The sequence below is a fragment of the Urocitellus parryii genome, chromosome 9 (assembly GCF_045843805.1).
Source record: "Urocitellus parryii isolate mUroPar1 chromosome 9, mUroPar1.hap1, whole genome shotgun sequence".
NCBI classification, from domain to species: Eukaryota; Metazoa; Chordata; class Mammalia; order Rodentia; family Sciuridae; genus Urocitellus; species Urocitellus parryii.
Genome location: NC_135539.1, coordinates 90,222,664 through 90,244,132, shown reverse-complemented (window position 1 = coordinate 90,244,132; position 21,469 = coordinate 90,222,664). Strand labels below are relative to the sequence as shown.

At 33.8% G+C, this 21,469-nt stretch overlaps 1 protein-coding gene across 4 annotated transcripts in view; it reads left to right on the top strand.

Moving 5' to 3' along the window:
• The window catches only part of Akt3 (AKT serine/threonine kinase 3), a 269,991-nt gene that overhangs the window by 136,314 nt on the left and 112,208 nt on the right, over positions 1-21,469 (top strand). For all 4 annotated transcript variants that reach the window (XM_026390718.2, XM_077802311.1, XM_026390720.2 and 1 more), the window contains 2 exons: positions 2,690-2,801; positions 16,637-16,781. In XM_026390718.2, coding sequence (XP_026246503.1) covers positions 2,690-2,801; positions 16,637-16,781 — 257 coding nt within the window. The remainder of the gene's footprint in view (positions 1-2,689; positions 2,802-16,636; positions 16,782-21,469) is intronic.

Genomic DNA, 21,469 nt, shown 5'->3' with positions numbered 1-21,469 from the left:
CTTTTTTCATGTATCATCAAAATTGTTGGATTTTTTTACTCCCAGAATTCATTCATTTGGAAAATATTGAATGTTCACTGTGTGTCAGGCACTAAGAATATGTCAGTGGAGCTTACATTTTAGTTGAGGAGACAGACGATAAACAAGAAATATACTGTTTGTCATCTCATAAAAGTAAAGCAGATAAAAAGTTGGGGAGTCATGTACATGGGGTCCAGACTGTATTAAAAAGAATGCCCAAGGTAGGCATAAATATGAAGATTAGAATTGATCTAAGACTTGAGGGAAGTCAGGGAGTCTTCTGTGGGGACATGTGAGGGAAAAGAATGCCAGGCAGAGGGCATAGCTTACCAAAAAGCCCTCAGCTGAGAGTACATCCCATGGTTGGGGGGAAAAAATGCATGATTGAAGCCATGGTAACTGGCAGAGTGGTTTGAAAGAGTAAGGGGGAGGAGGTTAGAAATTTAGTGGGGTAAATGGGAGGACCAGATCATGAAGGATCCTAGGTGAACTTTTTCAAGGACTTTGTCTTCTATTCTCTTTAAATAATTTTTGTATGTATTTTTAGTTGTTGATAGACCTTTATTTTATTCATTTATTTGTATGTGATGCTGAGAATCAAACCCAGTGCCTCACACATGCTAGGCAAGTGCACTACCACTGAGCCACAACCCCAGCCCATGCTGGGGATTGAAACATATAGGATATTGAAACATATAGGATATTGTTGAGGATGTTCATTTTAAGATTTCTCATTGTTGAGGGTAAATTGAAATGAGAAGCAAGGGAGAGCTGTTCTGAAGTTTTGATAGAGAATGATGGCTTAGTCTGAGGTAGTGCAAGTGGTGACAAGTGATCAGAAACTGGATTATGTTTTTCTAAGTAGAACCAGAAGGATAGCTGGAAGGAATGAACATGATGTGAGAAGAGAGGACTCCAAAGGGTTCCAAGTTTTTGGCTTTAGTTATTGAAAAGATGGAGATTTCATCGTCTGAAATGGAGTAAGTCATCATGGAGGTTGGCAGAGAATGCAGGGTAGGAATGATCAGGAGTTCCTTTTTAGGACATGTCAGATATCTCACACAGTTGCTATTTTTAAATAACATATGTGGACTCTCAATATCTGAGCAGGAAGATTCTAGTTTTATGGCAGTGAGAGAGGTTTAGGCATTGGGCAGTGAGAATCTGAAATAGAATTTCACCCGTGGAAAACCCAGGTAAAGGAAAGTATTAACCAACATCAAAAAAGATCTCTTTCCATGTTTCAGTCTAGGTGGTGGGAAAATGAAGAAAGCCAGGAAAAATGGATTTAGGGGGAAAGATAATCAGTGGTTTCAGATATGGTACTAGTAATTCAACAAGATAGAAATGTTCTCTATGTAAGTAAACATGTTTGTCTTTTGGGGGTTGGGGCAGGATGAAACCCTGGGGCTCAGTCAAGCTAACAACATGATCTGTCACTGAGCTATGCCCCTATTTTCTGATGTGTATTTTAAGATGGTGTTCCAGTTGGAATAAAGTTTGAATTTTGAAATTGACAAACTAAAAGGGGATGGCTAAAACCATGAAAGGTTATTGGAAAAGAGAATAAAACTAAGTAGAGAAACTTGGTTGAATTATTTTTTTTCAATTTAAAGTGTCAATAAAGAATTAGTCTATTGTGAGTAATTACTTGGACGTTAAAACCAAAAATGTTGTGGTAGTTAATGGTTGTTAATGCTGGAGTAGATAGTTGTTAATGATGGATAAAGGACAAAACAGATAAGCACTGATGAATTTGTCAACTAGGAATAGGCTAATTTCTTTCAAAAGCATAGACAATCCTACCTTAGCATCTCTGGTTATCTATGATAATTTATTTTCTAAAGTTCATTTCAAATGTACATCCATTAATAATAGCTGGTGTTTATTGAAAGTTTATTTTTTGTCATGTATTATGCTAAGTATTACATGAATTTATTATAAGTCCCAGTGTTAATTCTGTGATATAGGTACTTTTATTTTTTCCCACTTGTTATTGAAGACCAGAGAAACTTGTCCAAGGTTGTATAGTTACTGGCAGAAAAAGAAATTGAATTAGGCACACTGGTTTTAGAATCTATGCTTTTATCTACAACACTATTCTTTTCTCTGAAGTCTGCTTAGCTTCTTTGATTGGCTTTACCCACTGGATACCTAAGAATTGTAGGCAGTATATCTTATCAGAAGGTAGGATAAAATGAAATCCTCTTAAATAGATAAAAAAAGTTATAAGACTGTGCTAAGTGAAAAATGAGGGGTACAGTAATAAATAATGAGACTATAGATGAGGAAGTGGTGTTGTAAAATGGAAGGAGCAGAGTTTGATCTGGACCTTAAAGAATGGGTATTACTTTGACTACTGGAGATAACATGGGTGGGATAAAAAGTTGTGATATACTACTGATAGTAGTAACAGCAAAGGTATAAATATAGGAAAGAACAAATTGTGTTTTGTGAAAATTAAATAATCCAGTTTAGCTGATTTGGCGGAATGGCAGTGGGTTAAAAAGGAATACCAATGTAAGGTTGTGAATAACTTTGAGCAGAGATCCATGGAAAGCTGTGAGGTTGCACTAGGTTTTGTTTAAAACAGAACTCTGTAGTCCTGCTTACTTCATGGTGTAAATATGTGTGTATATATTAAAGAAATATTTTATTTTCTTTCTAGAATGTCAGTTAATGAAAACAGAACGACCAAAGCCAAACACATTTATTATCAGATGTCTCCAGTGGACCACCGTTATAGAGAGAACATTTCATGTAGATACTCCAGAGGAAAGGTAAAAAAATTTGTTTTCTTCATTTTATGAAAAAGCAACACTCAATCTAAAAGTGTATTTGTAGTTGACTTCATCATTTGTAAATATATTTATTAAATATATTTGCAAAATGCTATAGTCTATTATTTAGGTTCTGGAATAATACATGTATAACTGTGGTTCACAAAATTGTAAATTGAACCTCTAGGAATGCTGGAAGATATACTTCTTCAGAGAATACAAAATATTTAATGATTAAAATAAAAATTAAAGTATTTTTATGATCATACTATCTTTTTTAAAAAAATTATAATTGTGTTAGTATTAGAAATATGACATACAAGTGATAATAAAAGGTTTTAAGTAGCTTGTGCTTATAGATTAAATCCAAGTAACTGCCTGGAGAATTCATTGAGAAGGTTTTTAAGATTTGTTATAAGCTCAGTGGTACAGGTGTGGGATGGGAGTTATACTTGGATTAATAGCATTGCTATCATCTTTGCCAAATCAAGTAGCAGCAACACATCAGGAACTAGCTCATCAACTCCATCAGGACTATATTTCCATTGTCCTCATCTGTAGTCAAGTTTTGCACCCATCTTCCCACCTCCTTGTTTTGTCTTGTTAACTCTTTTATTGGGTGGCCTGATAAATGAGTTAGGTCTAGCAAACAATGATAAAATTTTCTGCACATATGTTAACATATTTGATCCTAGGCAACAATTTTGTGAAGTTAGCTATTGTTAGCCTTATTTTCCAAAAGAATACAGTAAATTTTGTTATAACAGGTTTCTCTAAGATTTTAATAAAAACAAAAACAACCTTTTAAAAAAATTCTAATAAATGGTAAAGGGATTTTTTTTGTTGTAGTTGTTTTGTTTTGTGCAGTGAGTGCTGACGATTGAACTCAGGCCAGACAAGTACTCTACTACTAAGCTACAAATCTAGTCCTTTAGTGTTATTTTAATAATGCTTTTTGATCAATAGAGTAAATTGTGATATATGATTTCTTTAGGAAATATAGAAAATAAAGAAAAATAGGGGAATAGAAATTAGTAATACTTCTAATTCTATAGTTAGTATTTAATATTAATATATTCTTTTCTACACTTCCAATATTATTCTTTGCTGATATGTTTAAGTCTTTAATGTACACATAGTTCTTTGTCTCTTGTGGACTTAGGTAGGTCCCCTAGCTATACACTTACATATCTCTTGGAACCTTTTATACCAACTACATCATGACTGTAATCTTTATTTGCTTTCCTCACTAGACTGTAAGCTTCTTGACAGTAAGAAGCATGTCTTCCTTACTTTCTTTTCTATTTTTTTAATCTTCAGCACATGGTTCAGAGTCTGACATAATATTTATTGACTGGCTGAATGAGTGAAACTCTCCTTTGTCAGGGTTTGTTCTTTGAAAATATTCTTTTAGTGGAACATCTCATTGAAGCATGACTTATTTTTCCATTTGTGTTTACTAAGCTGGATTTATTTTTTTCAACTATACCATTTTTATTTTACATATATATATATATATTTTTAAATTTATATATGACAACAGAATGCATTATAATTCTTATTACACATATAGAACCCAATTTTCATATCTCTGGTTGTATACATAGAATATTCACACCAATTCATGTCTTCATACCTGTACTTTGGATAATAATGTTCATCATATTCCACCATCGTTAAATACCCCACAAAGCTGGATTTAAGCCAAATCTTAAGACTCTAAAATTCTTTGCTATTCCTGTAATATAACACTTTTCCACTGAACAATCAATTTTCATTTGCATTTGTGATTAGAAGAAAAAACAGTTTTAGTGGAAATTAAAAACGGCATGTTTATTTTTACTGTTGGGACACGCTACTCTGTATTCATCTAGAATCTGATGTTTGGAGTTTTATATAACTTTAATGTCAGTGAAGATTTAGGGAAGCTCAAAAAGTTAGAAAAACTATTTTCAGTATTCTGTCACCAGTCTAAATGTAAACTAAATGTATGTATCTAATCTTTTTATGCATGATATAAGATTGTCAATGATATAAGATTGGTCTATTCTAAATAGTGAGCTTATTAGGTCTTAGTAAATAAGAAATTCTTTTCTCTCAGATGGATGATAGCACATAGACAAATACTTGGGCTTTTAGATTTTTATTTTGTAATATTTTCTTGATCTTTCTGTTGTTCTAGAACTAGCACTGCATGGTTTTAATTAGAGAAGCTTTATAAAACTTTCAATTTGTAATTAAACAACATTTCCCATATTATTTTTAAACCAAATGCTCTTAGCTGTTCTACTGCATTCATTTTTTAAAAATTTGTTATTTTTAGATATACATGACAGTGGAGTATATTTTGACATATTTTACATACATGGAGTGTAACTTATTCTAATTAGGATCCCATTCTTGTGCTTGTACATGATGTGGAATTTCACTGGTGGTGTATTCATATATGAACATAGGAAAGTTATGTCCAGTTCATTCTACTGTCTTTCCTATTCCCATTACCCCTCCCTTCCCTTCGTTCCCCTTTGTCTAATCCACTGAACTTCTATTCTTCCTTCCCTGATTTTTGTGTGTTAGCATCTACATATCAGAGAGAACATTCAGACTTTGGTTTTTTGGGACTGGCTTATTTCACTTAGCATCATAGTTTCCCAATCCATCCATTTGCAGACAAAGGTCATGAAGTCTTCTTTATGGCTGCTTTGGAGAAATGCTATATATATATAATATATATAATTTTCTTTATCCATTCATCTGTTGAAGGGCACCTAGGTTGGTTCCATAGCTTAGCTATTGGGAATTGAACTACTGAATTTATTTTAAAGTTTCTTTTTTAACTGATGCATCAAAACATGAAAATTGTACATATTAATGGGATACTCTGTAATGTTTTGATATATGTATAAATTGTATGATATTTAAATCAGGTTTAATCTCAAACATTTATCATTTTCTTAAGGTAAAAACTATCAAAATTCTTTCTTCTACCCTTTTCAAATGTACAATAGGTTATTGTACATTTAGTCATCCTACTGTATTAATAGCATACTAGAGCTTCTTGCTTATACCTAGTGGTAACCTAGGACTCATTGATCAACCTTTCCCTGTCCCTTCCTGCCCACTATTATCCCTGAACTCTGATGATCACCATTCTACTCTCAATTTCTATGAGGTTAATTTCTTTAGATCCCATATGCATGAGATCATGTGATACTTTCTGTGCCTGGATTAATTCACTTAACATAATGATCCCCAGTTCCAAATACCTTGGATTGTCTTAAATAATAGGATTTCTTTTCTTTTTAAGACTAAAGAATATTCCATTATATGTGTATATCATATTTTCTTTATCCATTCATGTTGATAAACACTTAGGTTGCTTCTACCTCTTTGTTATTGTTAATAATGTTACATTTAACATGGGAGTGCATATATCTCTTTTGAGTTTCTCATTTCAGTTCTTTGGATAAACACCCAGGATTTGGATTGCTAGATCTTATGGTAGTTTTATTTTCAATTTTTAAAGGAATCTCCATATTGTATTCTATATGTGACTGCTATGTTATACATTCCCATAGGGTTTCAGTTTTTCCACATCTCTGCTAACACCTATTATTATTATTATTGTTTTTATAATGACTATCTTAGCAGTGTGAGGTGTTATCTCACTGTAATTTTTGACTTGCATTTCCCTGATGATAGTAATGTTGTATATCTTGTCATATACCTGTGGGTCACTTGTGTGTCTGCTTTGGAGAAATGCCCATTTTTAAGTTGGGTTATTTGGGTAGGTTATTTTTGTCTGTTTGGCTATTGAATTGTAGAACATACATACACACATGTATATATATCCCCTTTTCAGATGTAAGTTTTTTCATATAGTTTACTCACATTACTTAGTTTGTTTCCTTTGCTCCACAGAAGCTTTCTGATTGATATAGTTCTACCTGTCTATATTTATATATGTTGCCCACACTTTTGGTATTACAGTTGAGATTATTGCCAACACCAAAGTCATATAAGTGACCTCTGTATTTTCTTCTAGGAGTTCTATTGTCTCAGGCTAATGCAAATTTAATGTTTAATCCATGTGACTTGGTTGGGTTTTGTATAGATAAGGCTCAAATTTCATTAATTTGCACATTGATATCCAGTTTTCCTAGCATGATTTTTTATTAGAGATTATAGTTATCATAGTAGTTGGGTTCATTTTGTCAAAATCATATATGCATGGAATTTGATTTACTCCATTTCTGTCCCCATTTTCCCCACTTTTCCCTTCCCCTACTCCCTCGTCTCCTTCTCTTTTCTCTACTGATCTTCCTTTCACTCATTTATTTATTTTTGATTTGTGCTTTCTACATAAGGTGTATCTGTATAAGCACCTAATATGATTTTGTTAAATTAATTCCACATTTCCTCCCTTTTGTCATCGCTCCTGATCATCTTCTACTCCACTGATCTTCCCTACAATTTTATTGATATTTAATTCTCACCTTTTTTTCTTCTAGCTTCTATAAGAGAGAATATTCTATCCTTGATTTTCTGAGTCTGTCTTATTTCACTTAACATTATGTTCTCCATTTCAATCCATAATTTCATTCTTCTTGATGACTGAGTAAAACTTCATTGTGTATATATACCACATCTATCAAGAGGCATCTGGACTGATTCCATAATTTGGCTATTGTGAATTTCCCTAGTACCATTTCTATTTTTTTATTTTTATTTTTTATTCTAATTTGTTATATATGACAGCAGAATGCGTTACAATTCATATTACACATATAGAGCACTATTTCTCGTATCGCTGGTTGTATACAAAGTATATTCACACCATTCTTTTTTGAATTTTATCTGATTTTTTATTCTGATTTGTTGTATATCACAATGGAATGCATTACAGTTCGTATTACGTATATAGAACACATTTTTTCATATCTGTGGTTATATTCAAAGTATATTCACACCATTCATGTCTTCATACATGTACTTTGGATAATTGTGTCCAGTCACATTCCATCAACATTTTTAACCCCATACTGCCAGAAGCCAAGTGCCAATGTCTCGGCTTGGCACAGAATCGCGAGCCACCACACAGCTTTGTAAATTCAAACAGCAATTCTTTATTCCCGATCTCACACCAGCCTCCACACACGTTCAGGGGCAATCTAAATCTGTCCGATCCCAAATCCTACTCCACGAGGCTTTTTTCAAATCCCATTTGAATCTCAGGAGAACTCAACAGGAACAAACAACAGGAACACCCTAATCCCAGCAGCAATAATCTTCAACCTCAACTTCCCTAAAACTCCTATTGTCACGCCCTAAACCCAAGGACGGAGATACTTCCTGCAGGAATACACCCTAATCCTGGATCCACCCTGGTGATTGAGCAGGGTCACCTTTCTCAAACACACAAGCAAGGTCGCAGCAAATTTCCAAGGCAAGTCCATTTAACATGGGGTACACTGGCAAGGATTACGATGCGTCAATACCTACTTGGTAATGGCCCTCAGCACCATACCCCCTTCTTTCCCCTTCCATCCCTTCACCCTGTCTAGGATTTGTCTGTTCCTCCCATGTTCTCCCTCCCTTCCCCACTATGAAACAACTTGATGCTGGTTGTTTTAATGAATCATAATAATAGCCGTTATTTATCAGGTGGTTAGTATGTGCCCAAAACTGTTAAAACACTTCATGAACTAGATTTTTTAAAGTCATTTTTTTGAAATTTAATTTATATATGGTACAATTTACCCCATTTAGTTTTATAGTTATATGAATTTTGATAACAAAAATATAAAATATAAAAAATGACAACATATATATATGGATATATAGTACTACTATCAAGATACAGAATATGTTACCTTGTTCTCCTTTACTTCTTTTTTTTAAACAAATAGAGAAATTAATTTTAATATGTTTTCGTTTAACCCAATGGATTACCAATATAATTTGCAAAGAAAATAATTGTTATTAAGATATTTTATGTTCATTTTCTTTGTCTTAGTAATTCTTTGGACTGTAATGTCTATTTAATAATTAGCATACCTCAATTGCCACCTCATTTCATACTGGACACATTTCAAATACTGAGTGTCTTCATGTAACCAATTGCTGCCATATTGGCTCCTTTCTCCCTCTTTCACCTTTTGATGAGACATATGCTGTAGGCTGCATAATAAGTCCCCTTGTTATGTGGTTTCTTGTTGAGTTCCATCAGAAAGGGACACCAAAGAGATGAATTTAGAATATATAAGAGTAGAGAGAGGTGTTTTATTCCTCCCTATATGACTCTATTAGATTGTAAGTTGCTTTATACATGCTTTTGGTGGGAATAACTTCAGTTAGGTCACTTTCTCCTACAAGATTTTCATAATTGATCTCTCTTATTTCACCTCCTACCTCTTCAAGTTTATAGAAGGAAAGGTGCATCACAAAATTTGTTAATTACCCTCAACCTGGCCCTTACCTTTATATATACCTTATTAAACAATTTTTACTCTGATTGATCTTTTTCATCCTTGAATCTTGAATAATGGATTTTAAATTATAAGAGAGTAAAATATACCTCACCTCATATCACAGGCAATGTGATACCAGATTAATTATATATTAAAATATTAAATATTTTAAAATTTAATATTTTAATATAAAATTCTAAAACTTTTAAAGAACATATTTGTATAACTTTGTGAAGTGAAATGGAAAACAAAAAATATGAATTTTAAAAAACCTGAAAAATTAGATGATATTGTAGTTAAAATTTTTATGAGTAAAAATTTATCCAAAAGAGTTGAAAGAGACATGGATTGTATTACAAGCCATTTTTGATATTTAGCTTGACTTGGTTTCTTCTTTGGTTGGCTTCTCCTTTATTGTAGTTCTTCCCTTTGAAGGTTTTCATCGTTGTTTTTTATTTTCTCCTTGTGGAATATTTTGCCAAGAATGTTATGTAGTGCAGGCTTTCTTGCTGTAAATTCTTTTAGCTTTTGTTTATCATGGAAGGTTTTTATTTCATTGTCAAATTTGGAGCTCAGTTTTGCTGGATATAAGATTCTTGGTTGGCATCCATTATCTTTTAGAGCTTGGTATATGTTGTTCTAGGTTCTTCTAGCTTCGAGATTCTGGGATGAAAATATCCTGAGATCTGAATTAGTCTTTCTTTATAGGTAATCTGATTTTTCTCTCTTGCAGCCTTTAAAATTCTATGCTACTCTGTATGCTAGGCATTTTCATTATAATGTGTCTTGATGTAGATCTGTTGTAATTTTGTACATTTGGTATCTTATAGGCCTCTTGTATTTGATTTTCCAGTTCATTCTTCATGCTTAGGAAATTGTCTGCTATTATTTCATTGAAGTGATTGTGCATTCCTTTGGTTTGAATCTCTGAACCTTTCTCTCTCCCAATAAGTCTTAAATTTGGTCTTTTGATGTTATCCCATAATTCTTGAATATTCTGTTCATGGTTTCTTACTATCTTCACTGTGAGGTCAACTTTATTTTCAAGATTGTATATTTATTTTGTCTTTATTCCTGAGGTCCTGACTTCCAGGTGATCTTGGTTTGTTTGGGGCACGTTCTTCCCTTGCTTTTTCATGATGACTATGAGTCTTCTTCTTTTGCAGTGTACATCTGAGTTATGACAACTTCTGCCCTATTGTATTATAGTGTCCCTCTATGTCACCAATACCTCACTTTTAAGGGAGAGATCAATATTACAGCACTCAGTGTACCCAATGTGCAGCCATAGATCAGTTAGCTTCTATTTTTACATTTACAGTTTTGTCGCTATAATCAAAAATGATGAGTTCAGTTGTCTTCTACCTTATAGTCAATAGGTTTGTGTAATGGTTTACAGTTTCTAATGTAGAAGGGGGTCTGGGAGGTTGGCTGAGATGTTTATGAAGTAGTATATTAGAATATGGAGATATTAGATTATATGACAAGTAAGAGGGTAATCATAAGAAGTTGACTGTTAGTAGGAGAAACAAAGAGACAGGCAACCCATGCAAGACTCCCTGTTACCTCAGCAATAGGATAACTGTTAGCACCCCTACTAGAGATACCTTTGGTGCAGCCAGACCCACAGGGACCTTTGTGACTTCTTACCAGGTCCTCATTTTTGTCCCTTGATATAAGTGGTGATATCCCAATTTTGTGGTGGTGGCAGCCTCAAGCCTATATGTACCCTGATGTTGGGCTGTGGAGCCATGTTTCAGTGAATAAGGAACCCCAGCACAGGGTGGCTTACTACGTATCTCTGGGCCCAGGACAGGCCTCTCCTCCTTATCTCCAGCAGTGGTATGGTGAGTGGGCCTCTCCTCCCGATCTCTGGCATATTCACACCATTCTTGTCTTCGTACATGTACTTAGGGTAATGATGTCCATCTCATTCCACCATCTTTTCTAAACCCATTCTCCTCCCTTCCCCTCCCACCCTTTTTACCTATCTAGAGTTTGTCTTATCCTCCCATGATCCTACTCCCAGCCCCACTATGAATCAGCCTCTTTATATCAGAGAAAATATTCAACATTTGGTTTTTAGGGATTGGCTAACTTCATTTGCATTGTAGTCTCCAACTGCATCCATTTTACCTTCAAATGCCATGATTTTATTCTCTTTTATTGCTGAGTAATATTCCATTGTGTATATGTACCACATTTTCTTTGTCCATTTATCTACTGAAGGCCATCTAGGTTGATTCCACAGTTTATTGTGAATTGCATAGCATCATTTCTTAAAGAGACTATCCTTTCAGCTTTATTCATTCATGGTATCCTTGTGGAAAATCATTTGACTATATATGCATGATTTTATTTCTGGACTGTCTTTTGTTCCATTCGTCTATTTCTGCCTTTATGCCAGCACCATGCTGTGTTTCAATTATTGTGCTTTTCCAATGTGTTGTAACATCAGGAAGTGTGAGGTTTTCAGCTTTGTTCTTTCCAATATTCTTTTGGCTCTTTGGGATCCATTATGGTTCCATATCAGTCTTAACGTTGCTTTTTACTGCTTCTGCGATGATCGCACTTTGATTTTGATAGAGATTGCATTGAATATGTTGATCACTTTAGGTAGTATTGACATTTAACAATAACAAGTCTTCCACTTCACAAACGTGAAGTGTTCTATTTATTTCTGCTTTTAATTTCTTTCAGCAATGTTTTTTGGTTTTCAGTGTATAAGTCCTTTGCCTCCTTTGGTAAGCTTATTCCTAAGTGTTTTATTCTTTTCAATGCTCTTGTGAATGGAATTTGTTTTACTTCATTCAGATTGTTATCACAAATATCCTAAAGTAGGTAGCTTATAAGTAATAGAAACAATTGTCACAATTCTGGAGGCTGGGAAGGCCAAAGTTAACGTGCTTCCAGAGTCATTGTCTGATGATATTGAAGGCCTTCTTCATGGTTCATTGAAGATATTTTTTTTCTCTGTGTTCTTGCATAGTGGAAGGGGCAAAGGAGCTCTCTGTGGTCTCTTTTATAGGGTCATCAACCCCTTTCATGAGTACCTTACCATCCTATTTACAGTACCCCAGTACCATCACCTTTGTTATTATGTAGGCTAAACAATTATTCTTTTGCAGATCTAACATTGTGATAATAACAAATTTTGTTTATTCCCAAGTCTTATCTGTTATATTTCTGTTTAAAAGAAGATTGAACAATTTCCATCTTAGCAAATACACTCGTTTTTTTCTCTGCCTTCAACGAATGCACTATAAATTATTTGACTGATAAGTATGTTTTTTAAAACATGTATTTTTTATGTCATATATGACTACCAACATTGTGAGCTGAGGTTAATTTTCCTTCTTACAGCTAATCACTATCAGTGTTGCAATGATGATTGCTACACTTATACCCCATACAGAGAAATATCTGTATGTGCACATGTATGCTCACCCCATGTACTAGCTGTATTGATCTACAAGTATTGATTGTATACCATGCTTTTACATTTCTGTAGTTTATCCTTGCCCTTTTGTCCCTACCACCAATAATACCTAATTTCCTTTGCTTGTCTTTTTCTCTGTCCAACTTATCTTATACATCTACATTCAAGAATCACCTCTCTCCCGGGTGTTTTCATCACATATTTACATTGTCTTTATTAGAGCACCAGTGTATTTATGTGTATTTTATCTTATTTTGTCTGTAAATATTATACTTATTCATAATGCCAAGATTTCCCATAACAGAATTTTAAGTACTTCATAAATCATTGCTTATTTGAGCATTAATAATACACATATATTAGATGTTTTATTGAACATTCATTAGTAAGTAAATGAATAGCTTGTGAAATCTCTTTGGTAATTTTTGTAAATAGTACTTTAAAAAGAATATGCTTGCTTCATAAGAGTCACATTTTGTATTTTAAATTGATTGCATTTTCCAGCATTACTTCAAAGATTGGATATTCTATTTCAGTTAATGAGGTACTTTGGCCCACTATGCTTTTGTAGACCTTACACCCAGTATGCTATAAGGCTTTGGTTTGGTTACTGCTTTAGTTATGGTTAATCAGTAATTAGGGCCAGTAGTTCAATTGAAAATTGCTACAAAAGCTAGACCAAAAGACAATTTTTTTTAAAGGACATCATAGAGCTAGTAAGATTAAAGATTTATGGGGCCAATACTCATGGAAGAAAAATCTCACAATGAGTTCACTCTTCCTTAGTGGGAGCTACTAGTTCCAAAAAAGGTTATTTTGAGATTTGAGTAGCTCCTATACCTGGGAGCTGTGTTTCAGAATTCTAGGGCCTGCCAAAGAGAAAACATGGTACCTTAAAGAACTGTAGCCTTTCTTGAAAAATTGTGCTCAATATGCGTAATATGGAATGAATTGTATTCTGCCATCATGTTTAACAATTAGAATAAATAAATTTAAGAAGAACTATACCTTTTAAGTAAGGGTAAATGAAATTAGACTTATCTTTGGAGAATTGAAACTAGTTTTAAATTACTATAGTTCTGAAATTGTATTAAATTTGTCCAGTTTAAGTAGTCTTTTAAGAGCCTGTTAAAAGCAAATGTAAATACTCTTTAACTGAAGATTATATATAAGCAGGACTCATATTATAAAATTTTTTATGTACAATGTCTGTGACTCGTCCAAAAATCAATATACATAGATTTTTAAAAATATGTTAAAACCAAAGATGGAAAAAAACAAAAAACAGGTAATGGAATTAAATTCCAAGAAGCTTCCATAGCTCTAGATAATGGAACTATGTAGCAGTGATTTAAAAAACTGTGTACCAGTGTGTTCAGAATGTTGGGATGGGAGGAGATTCAATAGAAAAACTACAGGAAGGACCCAAATGGAAACTCTAAAATTGAAATAAAATATTTATAATTACAAGTCTAGTAGATGGTTTTGGGGAAGGGAGGGGGCATGGGGTAATTAATGATGATGGAATGTGATGATCATTATTATCCAAAGTTACATGTATGAGGACAGGAATTGGTATGAATATACTATGTATACAACCAGAGATATGAAAAATTATGCTCTATATATGTAATAAGAATTTAATGCATTTTGCTGTCATATATAAATAAAAAAATTACGTAAAAATAATAAATTAAACCTCACATTAGAGGAAATTATTGAACTTCTCTGAAGATAGGTCAGAACAGAATGTCCAGAATGAACACTTGAAGTAATAATATATAAATTCAGGTTGAGACAAAAAAAAAAGGATTTAATTTCTTCTTAGATTGCTGTAAGTATAAGTCAAAGGTGCGTGTTATAGTTTGAAGAATAACTGCTAAGAGGATGTTGATAGTGTGATGAAGATGACTACCAAGCTAATGAGAAGAAAAATGGAATTAAAAAACTCAATCTGGAGTACATTACATAAGTGAACTGCATAAAAATAAGAATGCCCATAAAAGATGGCAGATCAGAGGAATCTATGCTATTATAGAAGCTGCCCAAGAACAATTGAAACAACACTTCTATGGTGGCAAACTGAGATAGGAAGAGGGTGGGAAAATGATGGTAGGCATCTCAGTGAACTAGCAGCTAGATTAAACTGAATATACCAGTTTCTAAAATAGAAGAACCAATAATAAAGATGACAGCATTGGTCATTTCAGCAGATACAGTTAAAGCATTTGGTAAAAATCAGCATTTCCTAACAAAAAGATGTGACTGACTAGAAATAGAGGGAAACTTAATGGATAGGGATAGAGAAAACAAAAAACAAAAAAAACTTCACTTCAGTTCCCATAGTGTTCAAGGGTAAAAGGCCCAAAGCTGTTTCCCTAACTTCCTTTTTTTTAATATTTATTTTTTAGGTGTACTTGGACACAATACTTTATTTTATTTATTTTTATGTGGTGCTGAGGATTGAACCCAGGGCCTCGCACATGCTAGACGAGTGCTCTGCCTCTAAGCCACAACCCCAGCCCCGTCCCTAACTTCTTAAACAAAGTGAGAGTGTCTGGTCTCTTTATTTTTTATTTAACACTATACCGAAGGTAATGGTGGAGCTAATGTATAAAAGGGATACAGATTGGAAAGAAAGAAGTAAAACTGCCCTTAGTTGCAGACAGTATAGTTTGCTTGTGTGGAAAATCCAGAAAAATAAAACTTATTCGAAACATTATATGAAGTAAAGCTCGAGTGTACAAAGTCAAAATGTAAAAATCAATTACATTTCTAAGTACAAGTAAAAAATATTAGGAATTGGGCTAAGGATGTATCTCAATTGGTAGAGTGCTTATTCAGCAGGTGCAAAGCCATAGGTTCATTCCCTAGCACCAGTAAGTAAGTAAGTAAGTAAGTAAATAAATAGTACACACACAAACTGTATCTCAAAGAATTAGAAATTAAATATATTTTTAAAACTTCTATAATAGTATAAAAGCATACCTAGGAATAAATTCAATTAAAAATGGCCAAGATCTTTACACAGAGAATTAGAAGCATTGCATTGGGAAATTAAAGCTCTAAATATATGGAGAGTTATACAGCATTCATGGATTCAAAGCCTTAATTAATTAATTAATGCAATTCTTCCACCAAAATTCAGCTACAAATTTAATATAATTCCATTCTGCTGGACTTGAACAAAGAAGCTGATTTTAAAAATTTTGTAGGGAAAAAACCCTGATATTACCATAGCACAAAAAATTGAAAAAAATAAAGCTTGATAGAGCCCGAGACTTTTTTTTTTTTTTTTTTTTTTTTTTTTTTAGTACTGGGAACGAAACCCAGGGCCTTATGCATACTAGGCAAGCCCTCTGCCACTGAACTATATCCCAGCCCCTGAGACTTATTTTTTTTTTTAAGCAACAAACTCTGCCCATGTGCCCTCCTCCCTCCCTTCCTTCCTTTCTTCCTTCCTTTCTTTCTTCCTACAACTCACCTATAATCTGGGAATAGTTTAAAAGTTTTGGTTTTGAAAAATCTTATTAAACTGTTGGATCACTTAAAGATCTTGAGTCTGCTTGCAGTGGACTTGCAGTAGCTAAACAAAACATTAACAGAAAATCCAGCAAACTTTTGAGGGTTAGTTTACTTAATAGGATGTGTAAAAACAATTAAAATTTAACTGTAGTTTTAAATAATTTTAAGTGTATTTTAAATACTTTTTTCACCTCTTTTACTTTATTATCTCTAAGTAAATGCTACTTCTGACATTAGGCATATTATTAAAATACTTTTAGAATTATTTTCACCTTGGGGTGATGGTAAAAAGCAGTGGAGGGCTATCCAGGAATATACTATAATTGTGTTGATTTCATTTTTTATGAAATATTTAAAGTATCATCATCATCTTTAATGAGAACTTTTACTCATTTTTATAGGGAAGAATGGACAGAAGCTATCCAGGCTGTTGCAGACAGACTGCAGAGGCAAGAAGAAGAGAGAATGAATTGTAGTCCAACTTCACAAATTGATAATATAGGAGAAGAAGAAATGGATGCTTCTACAACCCATCATAAAAGAAAGGTAGAAAATAGTATTAGCTTACTTTCCTATTAGCACAATGTCTATTTCTTTGAAAGAAATAATGTTGATATTATCTCCTTTTTCATGATATCAATTCGCTGAAAGAACCTGATTAGATGTTTTTTGTTTGGTTTGGTTTGGTACTAGGGGTTGAACCCAGGGGTGCTTAACCTCTGAGCCATATCCCTAGTCCTTTTTTCATTTTGGGATGGGGTCTCTCTAAGTTGCTTAAGGTCTTGCTAAGTAGCTGACACTGGCCTTGAACTTGAAATCCTTCTGCCTCAGCCTCCCAAGCCCTGGGAATACAACTACATGCCACCACGCCTGGCCTTCAACAATCCCATTCCTGAGGACAGAGCCCTCATTATGTAATCACTCCCCCAAAGTCCCCACCACCTAAGACCATCACCTTGGGGGTTAGGTTTTAATATATGAATTTGGGTTGGAGGACTCCTACATTCAGACCATGGCATATATGGTAGATGATGATGTATATTTCATAGTGGAGCTCACATATTTATTTATCATTATTTATCTTGGCATGGTGGTGCATGCTTGTAATGCCAGTTACTTGAGAGGGCAGGGCAAGACAATTGCAAGTTCAAGCATCAGAAATTTTGTGAGATCCTCAACAATTGGTGAGACCTTGTCTCAAAAACCTAAAAGGCCTACGGATGTGTCTCAGTGGTAAAGTGCTCCTGGATCCAGTCCCCAGTACCACAAAAAATACAATAAAATAAATAAAATAAAACATTGGCCACTGGTTCAGTTTTGAGGATGGCCTAATCCCTCCATTGCAAATAGTATTTCCCTCTGTAACTAAAAAGTAATTAATGTGTAGTTACTTTGGCATTACATAAATGTCCAATTCTCCACCTGCTCATTTTCCTGATGATTTTAAACTAATTAACAGTCCTTGCCTGAATCAATAATTTTTTAAGGTTTATAAAATAATGATGCATTATTCTGTTAAGTTTCTAGTCAATGATTATCCTAAAATACAGTTTTAACCGAAAGATTAAAAAAAAAAAAGGAAGAATGCTGAAACTATCATTTGCAGAGAGATGTCAGCCAGTTTTCCTGTGTATGCATATGAGTGTTTTTTTAACCATACAAATCTGCAATGTTTGTTACTTAAAACCAAATAAGTGACCAGCACTTTAGCACTGAATACTGACAGGGATCATGACGGAGATGTGAAAGATACCCCCTTATATGATTTTATGAATTGTATTTTCTCTAATATTTTAGAACCTTCAAAATGAAAAGTTTTCTCTTAGGATTTAGTCCTTTTTCATTTGGCATTTTATGTTGTCTTAAAAGCCAAAGCAGAATGGCTCTGGGTATACTTCCTGCATGGTGCCTTCAACTTCACTAAAGTCAGCTGGGAAGAGCAATCTTGAAAATGTTAGCTTTTTTTTTTTTTTTTTTTTTTTAATAGCAGCTACTGAGCCAATGAGGAAAACAGTGTCTTCTTTTCCTGGGTACTCTAGAATAAATACCAGTTTATATTTTTAGGAATTGTAAATAATGTTTTTTACTGCTATATACAATTGAAATACAACTTTCTTAATTAAAAAACGGTAGGTTAAAGCCAGATGTGGTGGCACACTTCTGTAATCTCAGCAGCTTGTGAGGCTGAGGCAGGAGGATTTCAAGTTCAAAGCCAACCTCAGCAATTTAGCAAGGCCCTAAGCAACTTAGCTAGACTCTGTCTCAAATAAGAGAAGGGGTGGGGATGTGACTCAGTGGTTAAATGCCCCTGGGTTCAATCCCTGGTACTAAAACAAGAACAAAACTGTAGGTTAAGATGAATCTGAAGATCTGGGTGTTGAAAACAGTCTAACACGTCATTTCTCTAAATACCTTTTAGAATATGTTTGATATGTTAATCTTCTTCAAGTAGGAAAACACAAATATTAAAGGTATTTTCCTTGAGATTTGCCTTGTATGTGGGTATGTTTTTTGTTTTGTTATTATTTTGACAGTTTTTCGGCTTGAACTAGGCCCTCATGTATCCTAGGGAAGTGCTGCCCTAACCCAAAATTTGGTATTAGAACAGTGAATAAGAACTCTTTGGGTTGAAGTGTGTGACTTTGAATCCTCACTCTTGAGCTAGGAGAGGTGGCCTATACTTATAAACCCAGGTACTCAGTAGGCTGAGTTGGAAGGATAACTGAGTTGAAGACCAGCCTAGGCAATATTAATGAGATCCTGTCTCCAGAAATTGTAAAAAAGGGATGTAACTCAGTGATAGTTTGCCTAGCATTCACAAGCCTCTAGGCCCAATCCCTAGTACCACAATAAAACAAACAAGTAACAACAACAACAATTCCGTCTCTTCCATGTGCTAAATGTATGAACCTGGTAAACTTATACAGCACAACTTTATCCTTATGTGAAATTTTGATTTAATTAGATAATACCCTGAACTTGATCTAAGCCAAATGTCTGTGAATCTTTTCTGTTGACTTACTTTCTATTTTTTGGTTGAACTGAATATCTCTTAAGTTAGTTTAGCTCACTTTTTCTTCAGTCAAAAAAGTAAGACTCTAGGTTTATCCACTTATTCAGAGATTTTTTTTTTAAAAAAAGCTTCTTTTCATGTGAGTAAACACATGTATACAGCTTGAAATTTGACTATGATGATGAATTTAAAGTCAGGTCCCAGTTATTTTCATCTTTTAAATTATAGATGAGATAAAAAAATTTAAAATAAGATACACCAACTATAACCAGTTTAATTTTCTGAAATTCTTGAAAATCTGGTTAACATATTAATAAAATATTGTTAACACAGTTTGAAAATGGGAAATTTGTAACACCGTAACTTGAAGTTCTATATCTAGTGGATGGAAGGATTTTATGTGAAAATGTAAATTTAAAAGAAAAACTTTAAATAGAGAAAAAAATTTGAAAGAGATAAAAGTGGAAAAATATATGAGGATTTTATTGTGGTGGTGGTGGTGATGATGATGATGATGATTTGGTACCAGGTATTGAACCCAGGGGCACTTAATCACTGAGCTATATCTTTAGTCTTTTTTATTTTTTGAGACAGAGTCTCACTAAGTTGCTTAGGGCCTTGCTAAAGTGAGGCTGGCTTGAATTTGCAATCCGCCTGCCTCAGCCTCCCAAGCTGCTGGGATTATAGGCATGTGCCACCATGCCCGGTTTATTATATTTTTTGTTAAAAATCTGGCTATAAATGACAATAAAGGCATAATATTTTTCCTTTTTCACAATTATCAATGTGGGTATTCTTATAATTCATCCTCTTTACTAAATTTCATATATTAGCATGTCTTATATGCTTATTTTGTGGTAGGCTTTGAGCACTAAGGGAAAAAAAAATCTAATTCAGTGTTACAGAAGTTGAAAGAACACCAGAGGGAGGGGGTAGTGGACAGAAGGGCAAACTTCATGAGAGTACTTCTCCCTTTTTACTTACTTGGTTTTGCTCAGATGAAACCTTGAGGTGTACATTATGGTTAATGAGAATACTATCTTTTAGATGTTTATTGCCATGGAACAAATTACTCCAACTTTAATGTCTTAAAAAACAGCAGTGTGTTATGATTTTCTTGTTTGGGCAATTCTGCTAATCTTGTATAGGCTCTCAAGTGGCTGCCTTCAATTGGCACATGGGCTAAGCTAGAAAATCCAAGAAAACTTTCTTACATGTCAGGGGGCTTGATGGTGACTTGATTGAGGCACTTTGGTGTTTTTCCACATGGTTTCTCTCGTTGTATCTTATCTTCCAGGGATTTTTTACGTACCCTCTCTCTCTTCAGTAGAATAGCTTAGGCTTCCTTGTAGTAGTAGAGCTAGCTTTGTAAATTTTTCCAAGAGGAGGAAGCATAAGCTGCTAGACTTAGAGGCTGGGTTTGGAACTGACAAAGTATACCTTTCATCACAGTCCATATTCAACACAGGATACAAGGATAGCACAGGGAGAGAACTGATCTCATGTTTTCATGGAAGAAGGAAGCCATCATTGGGGATTACTTAGCACAAATTGTTTGGTGGTTATTCCCTGATTTTAAAAAATTTATTATTAAAGATAAATCTTCCTCAGATTGCCTGTTATTGTCCAAGTGCCACTAGCTTTGTTACTATATTCTAAATTTGTAGAGTCCCATGTTTTTGTAGTTGAACTAATAAGTCTATTTTGTCGTTTTCCCACCCGCTGTCTCTTTGCTGTTTATCTTTTCCTTTGTACTAGAGATATTGAATAGTTACTAACATTTGGGGAAACTATCAAAATTATAGATAACAAATTAGTTTGAAAATGGATGTAAGTGTTCATTTTTTAATGTTTTAGAATGTTTATGTGTATGTACATGAAAGATATTGCTTCATGGTTTTCCTAAAATATCTTTGTCTAGTTTTGGTATCAGTCTGATACTTCTTAGAATGAACTGAGAAGTATTTCTTCATTTTAGTTTTCAGGAATAATTTGTATAGAATTGGTATCATTTTGTTTACATTAAATGTTTGTGAGAGTCACCAATTAAACCTTCTAGACCTAGAGTTTCTTTATTGAAACATTTTCTGAGCACAAATTCAATCTCCTTCATAAATATAGAGCTATTCAAGTTATCTGTTTTTTCTCCAGTTTTAGTAATTTGAGACTTTTAGGGAATTTGTTCATTTTCCCTCAGTGTCAATTTTATTGTCATAAAGAC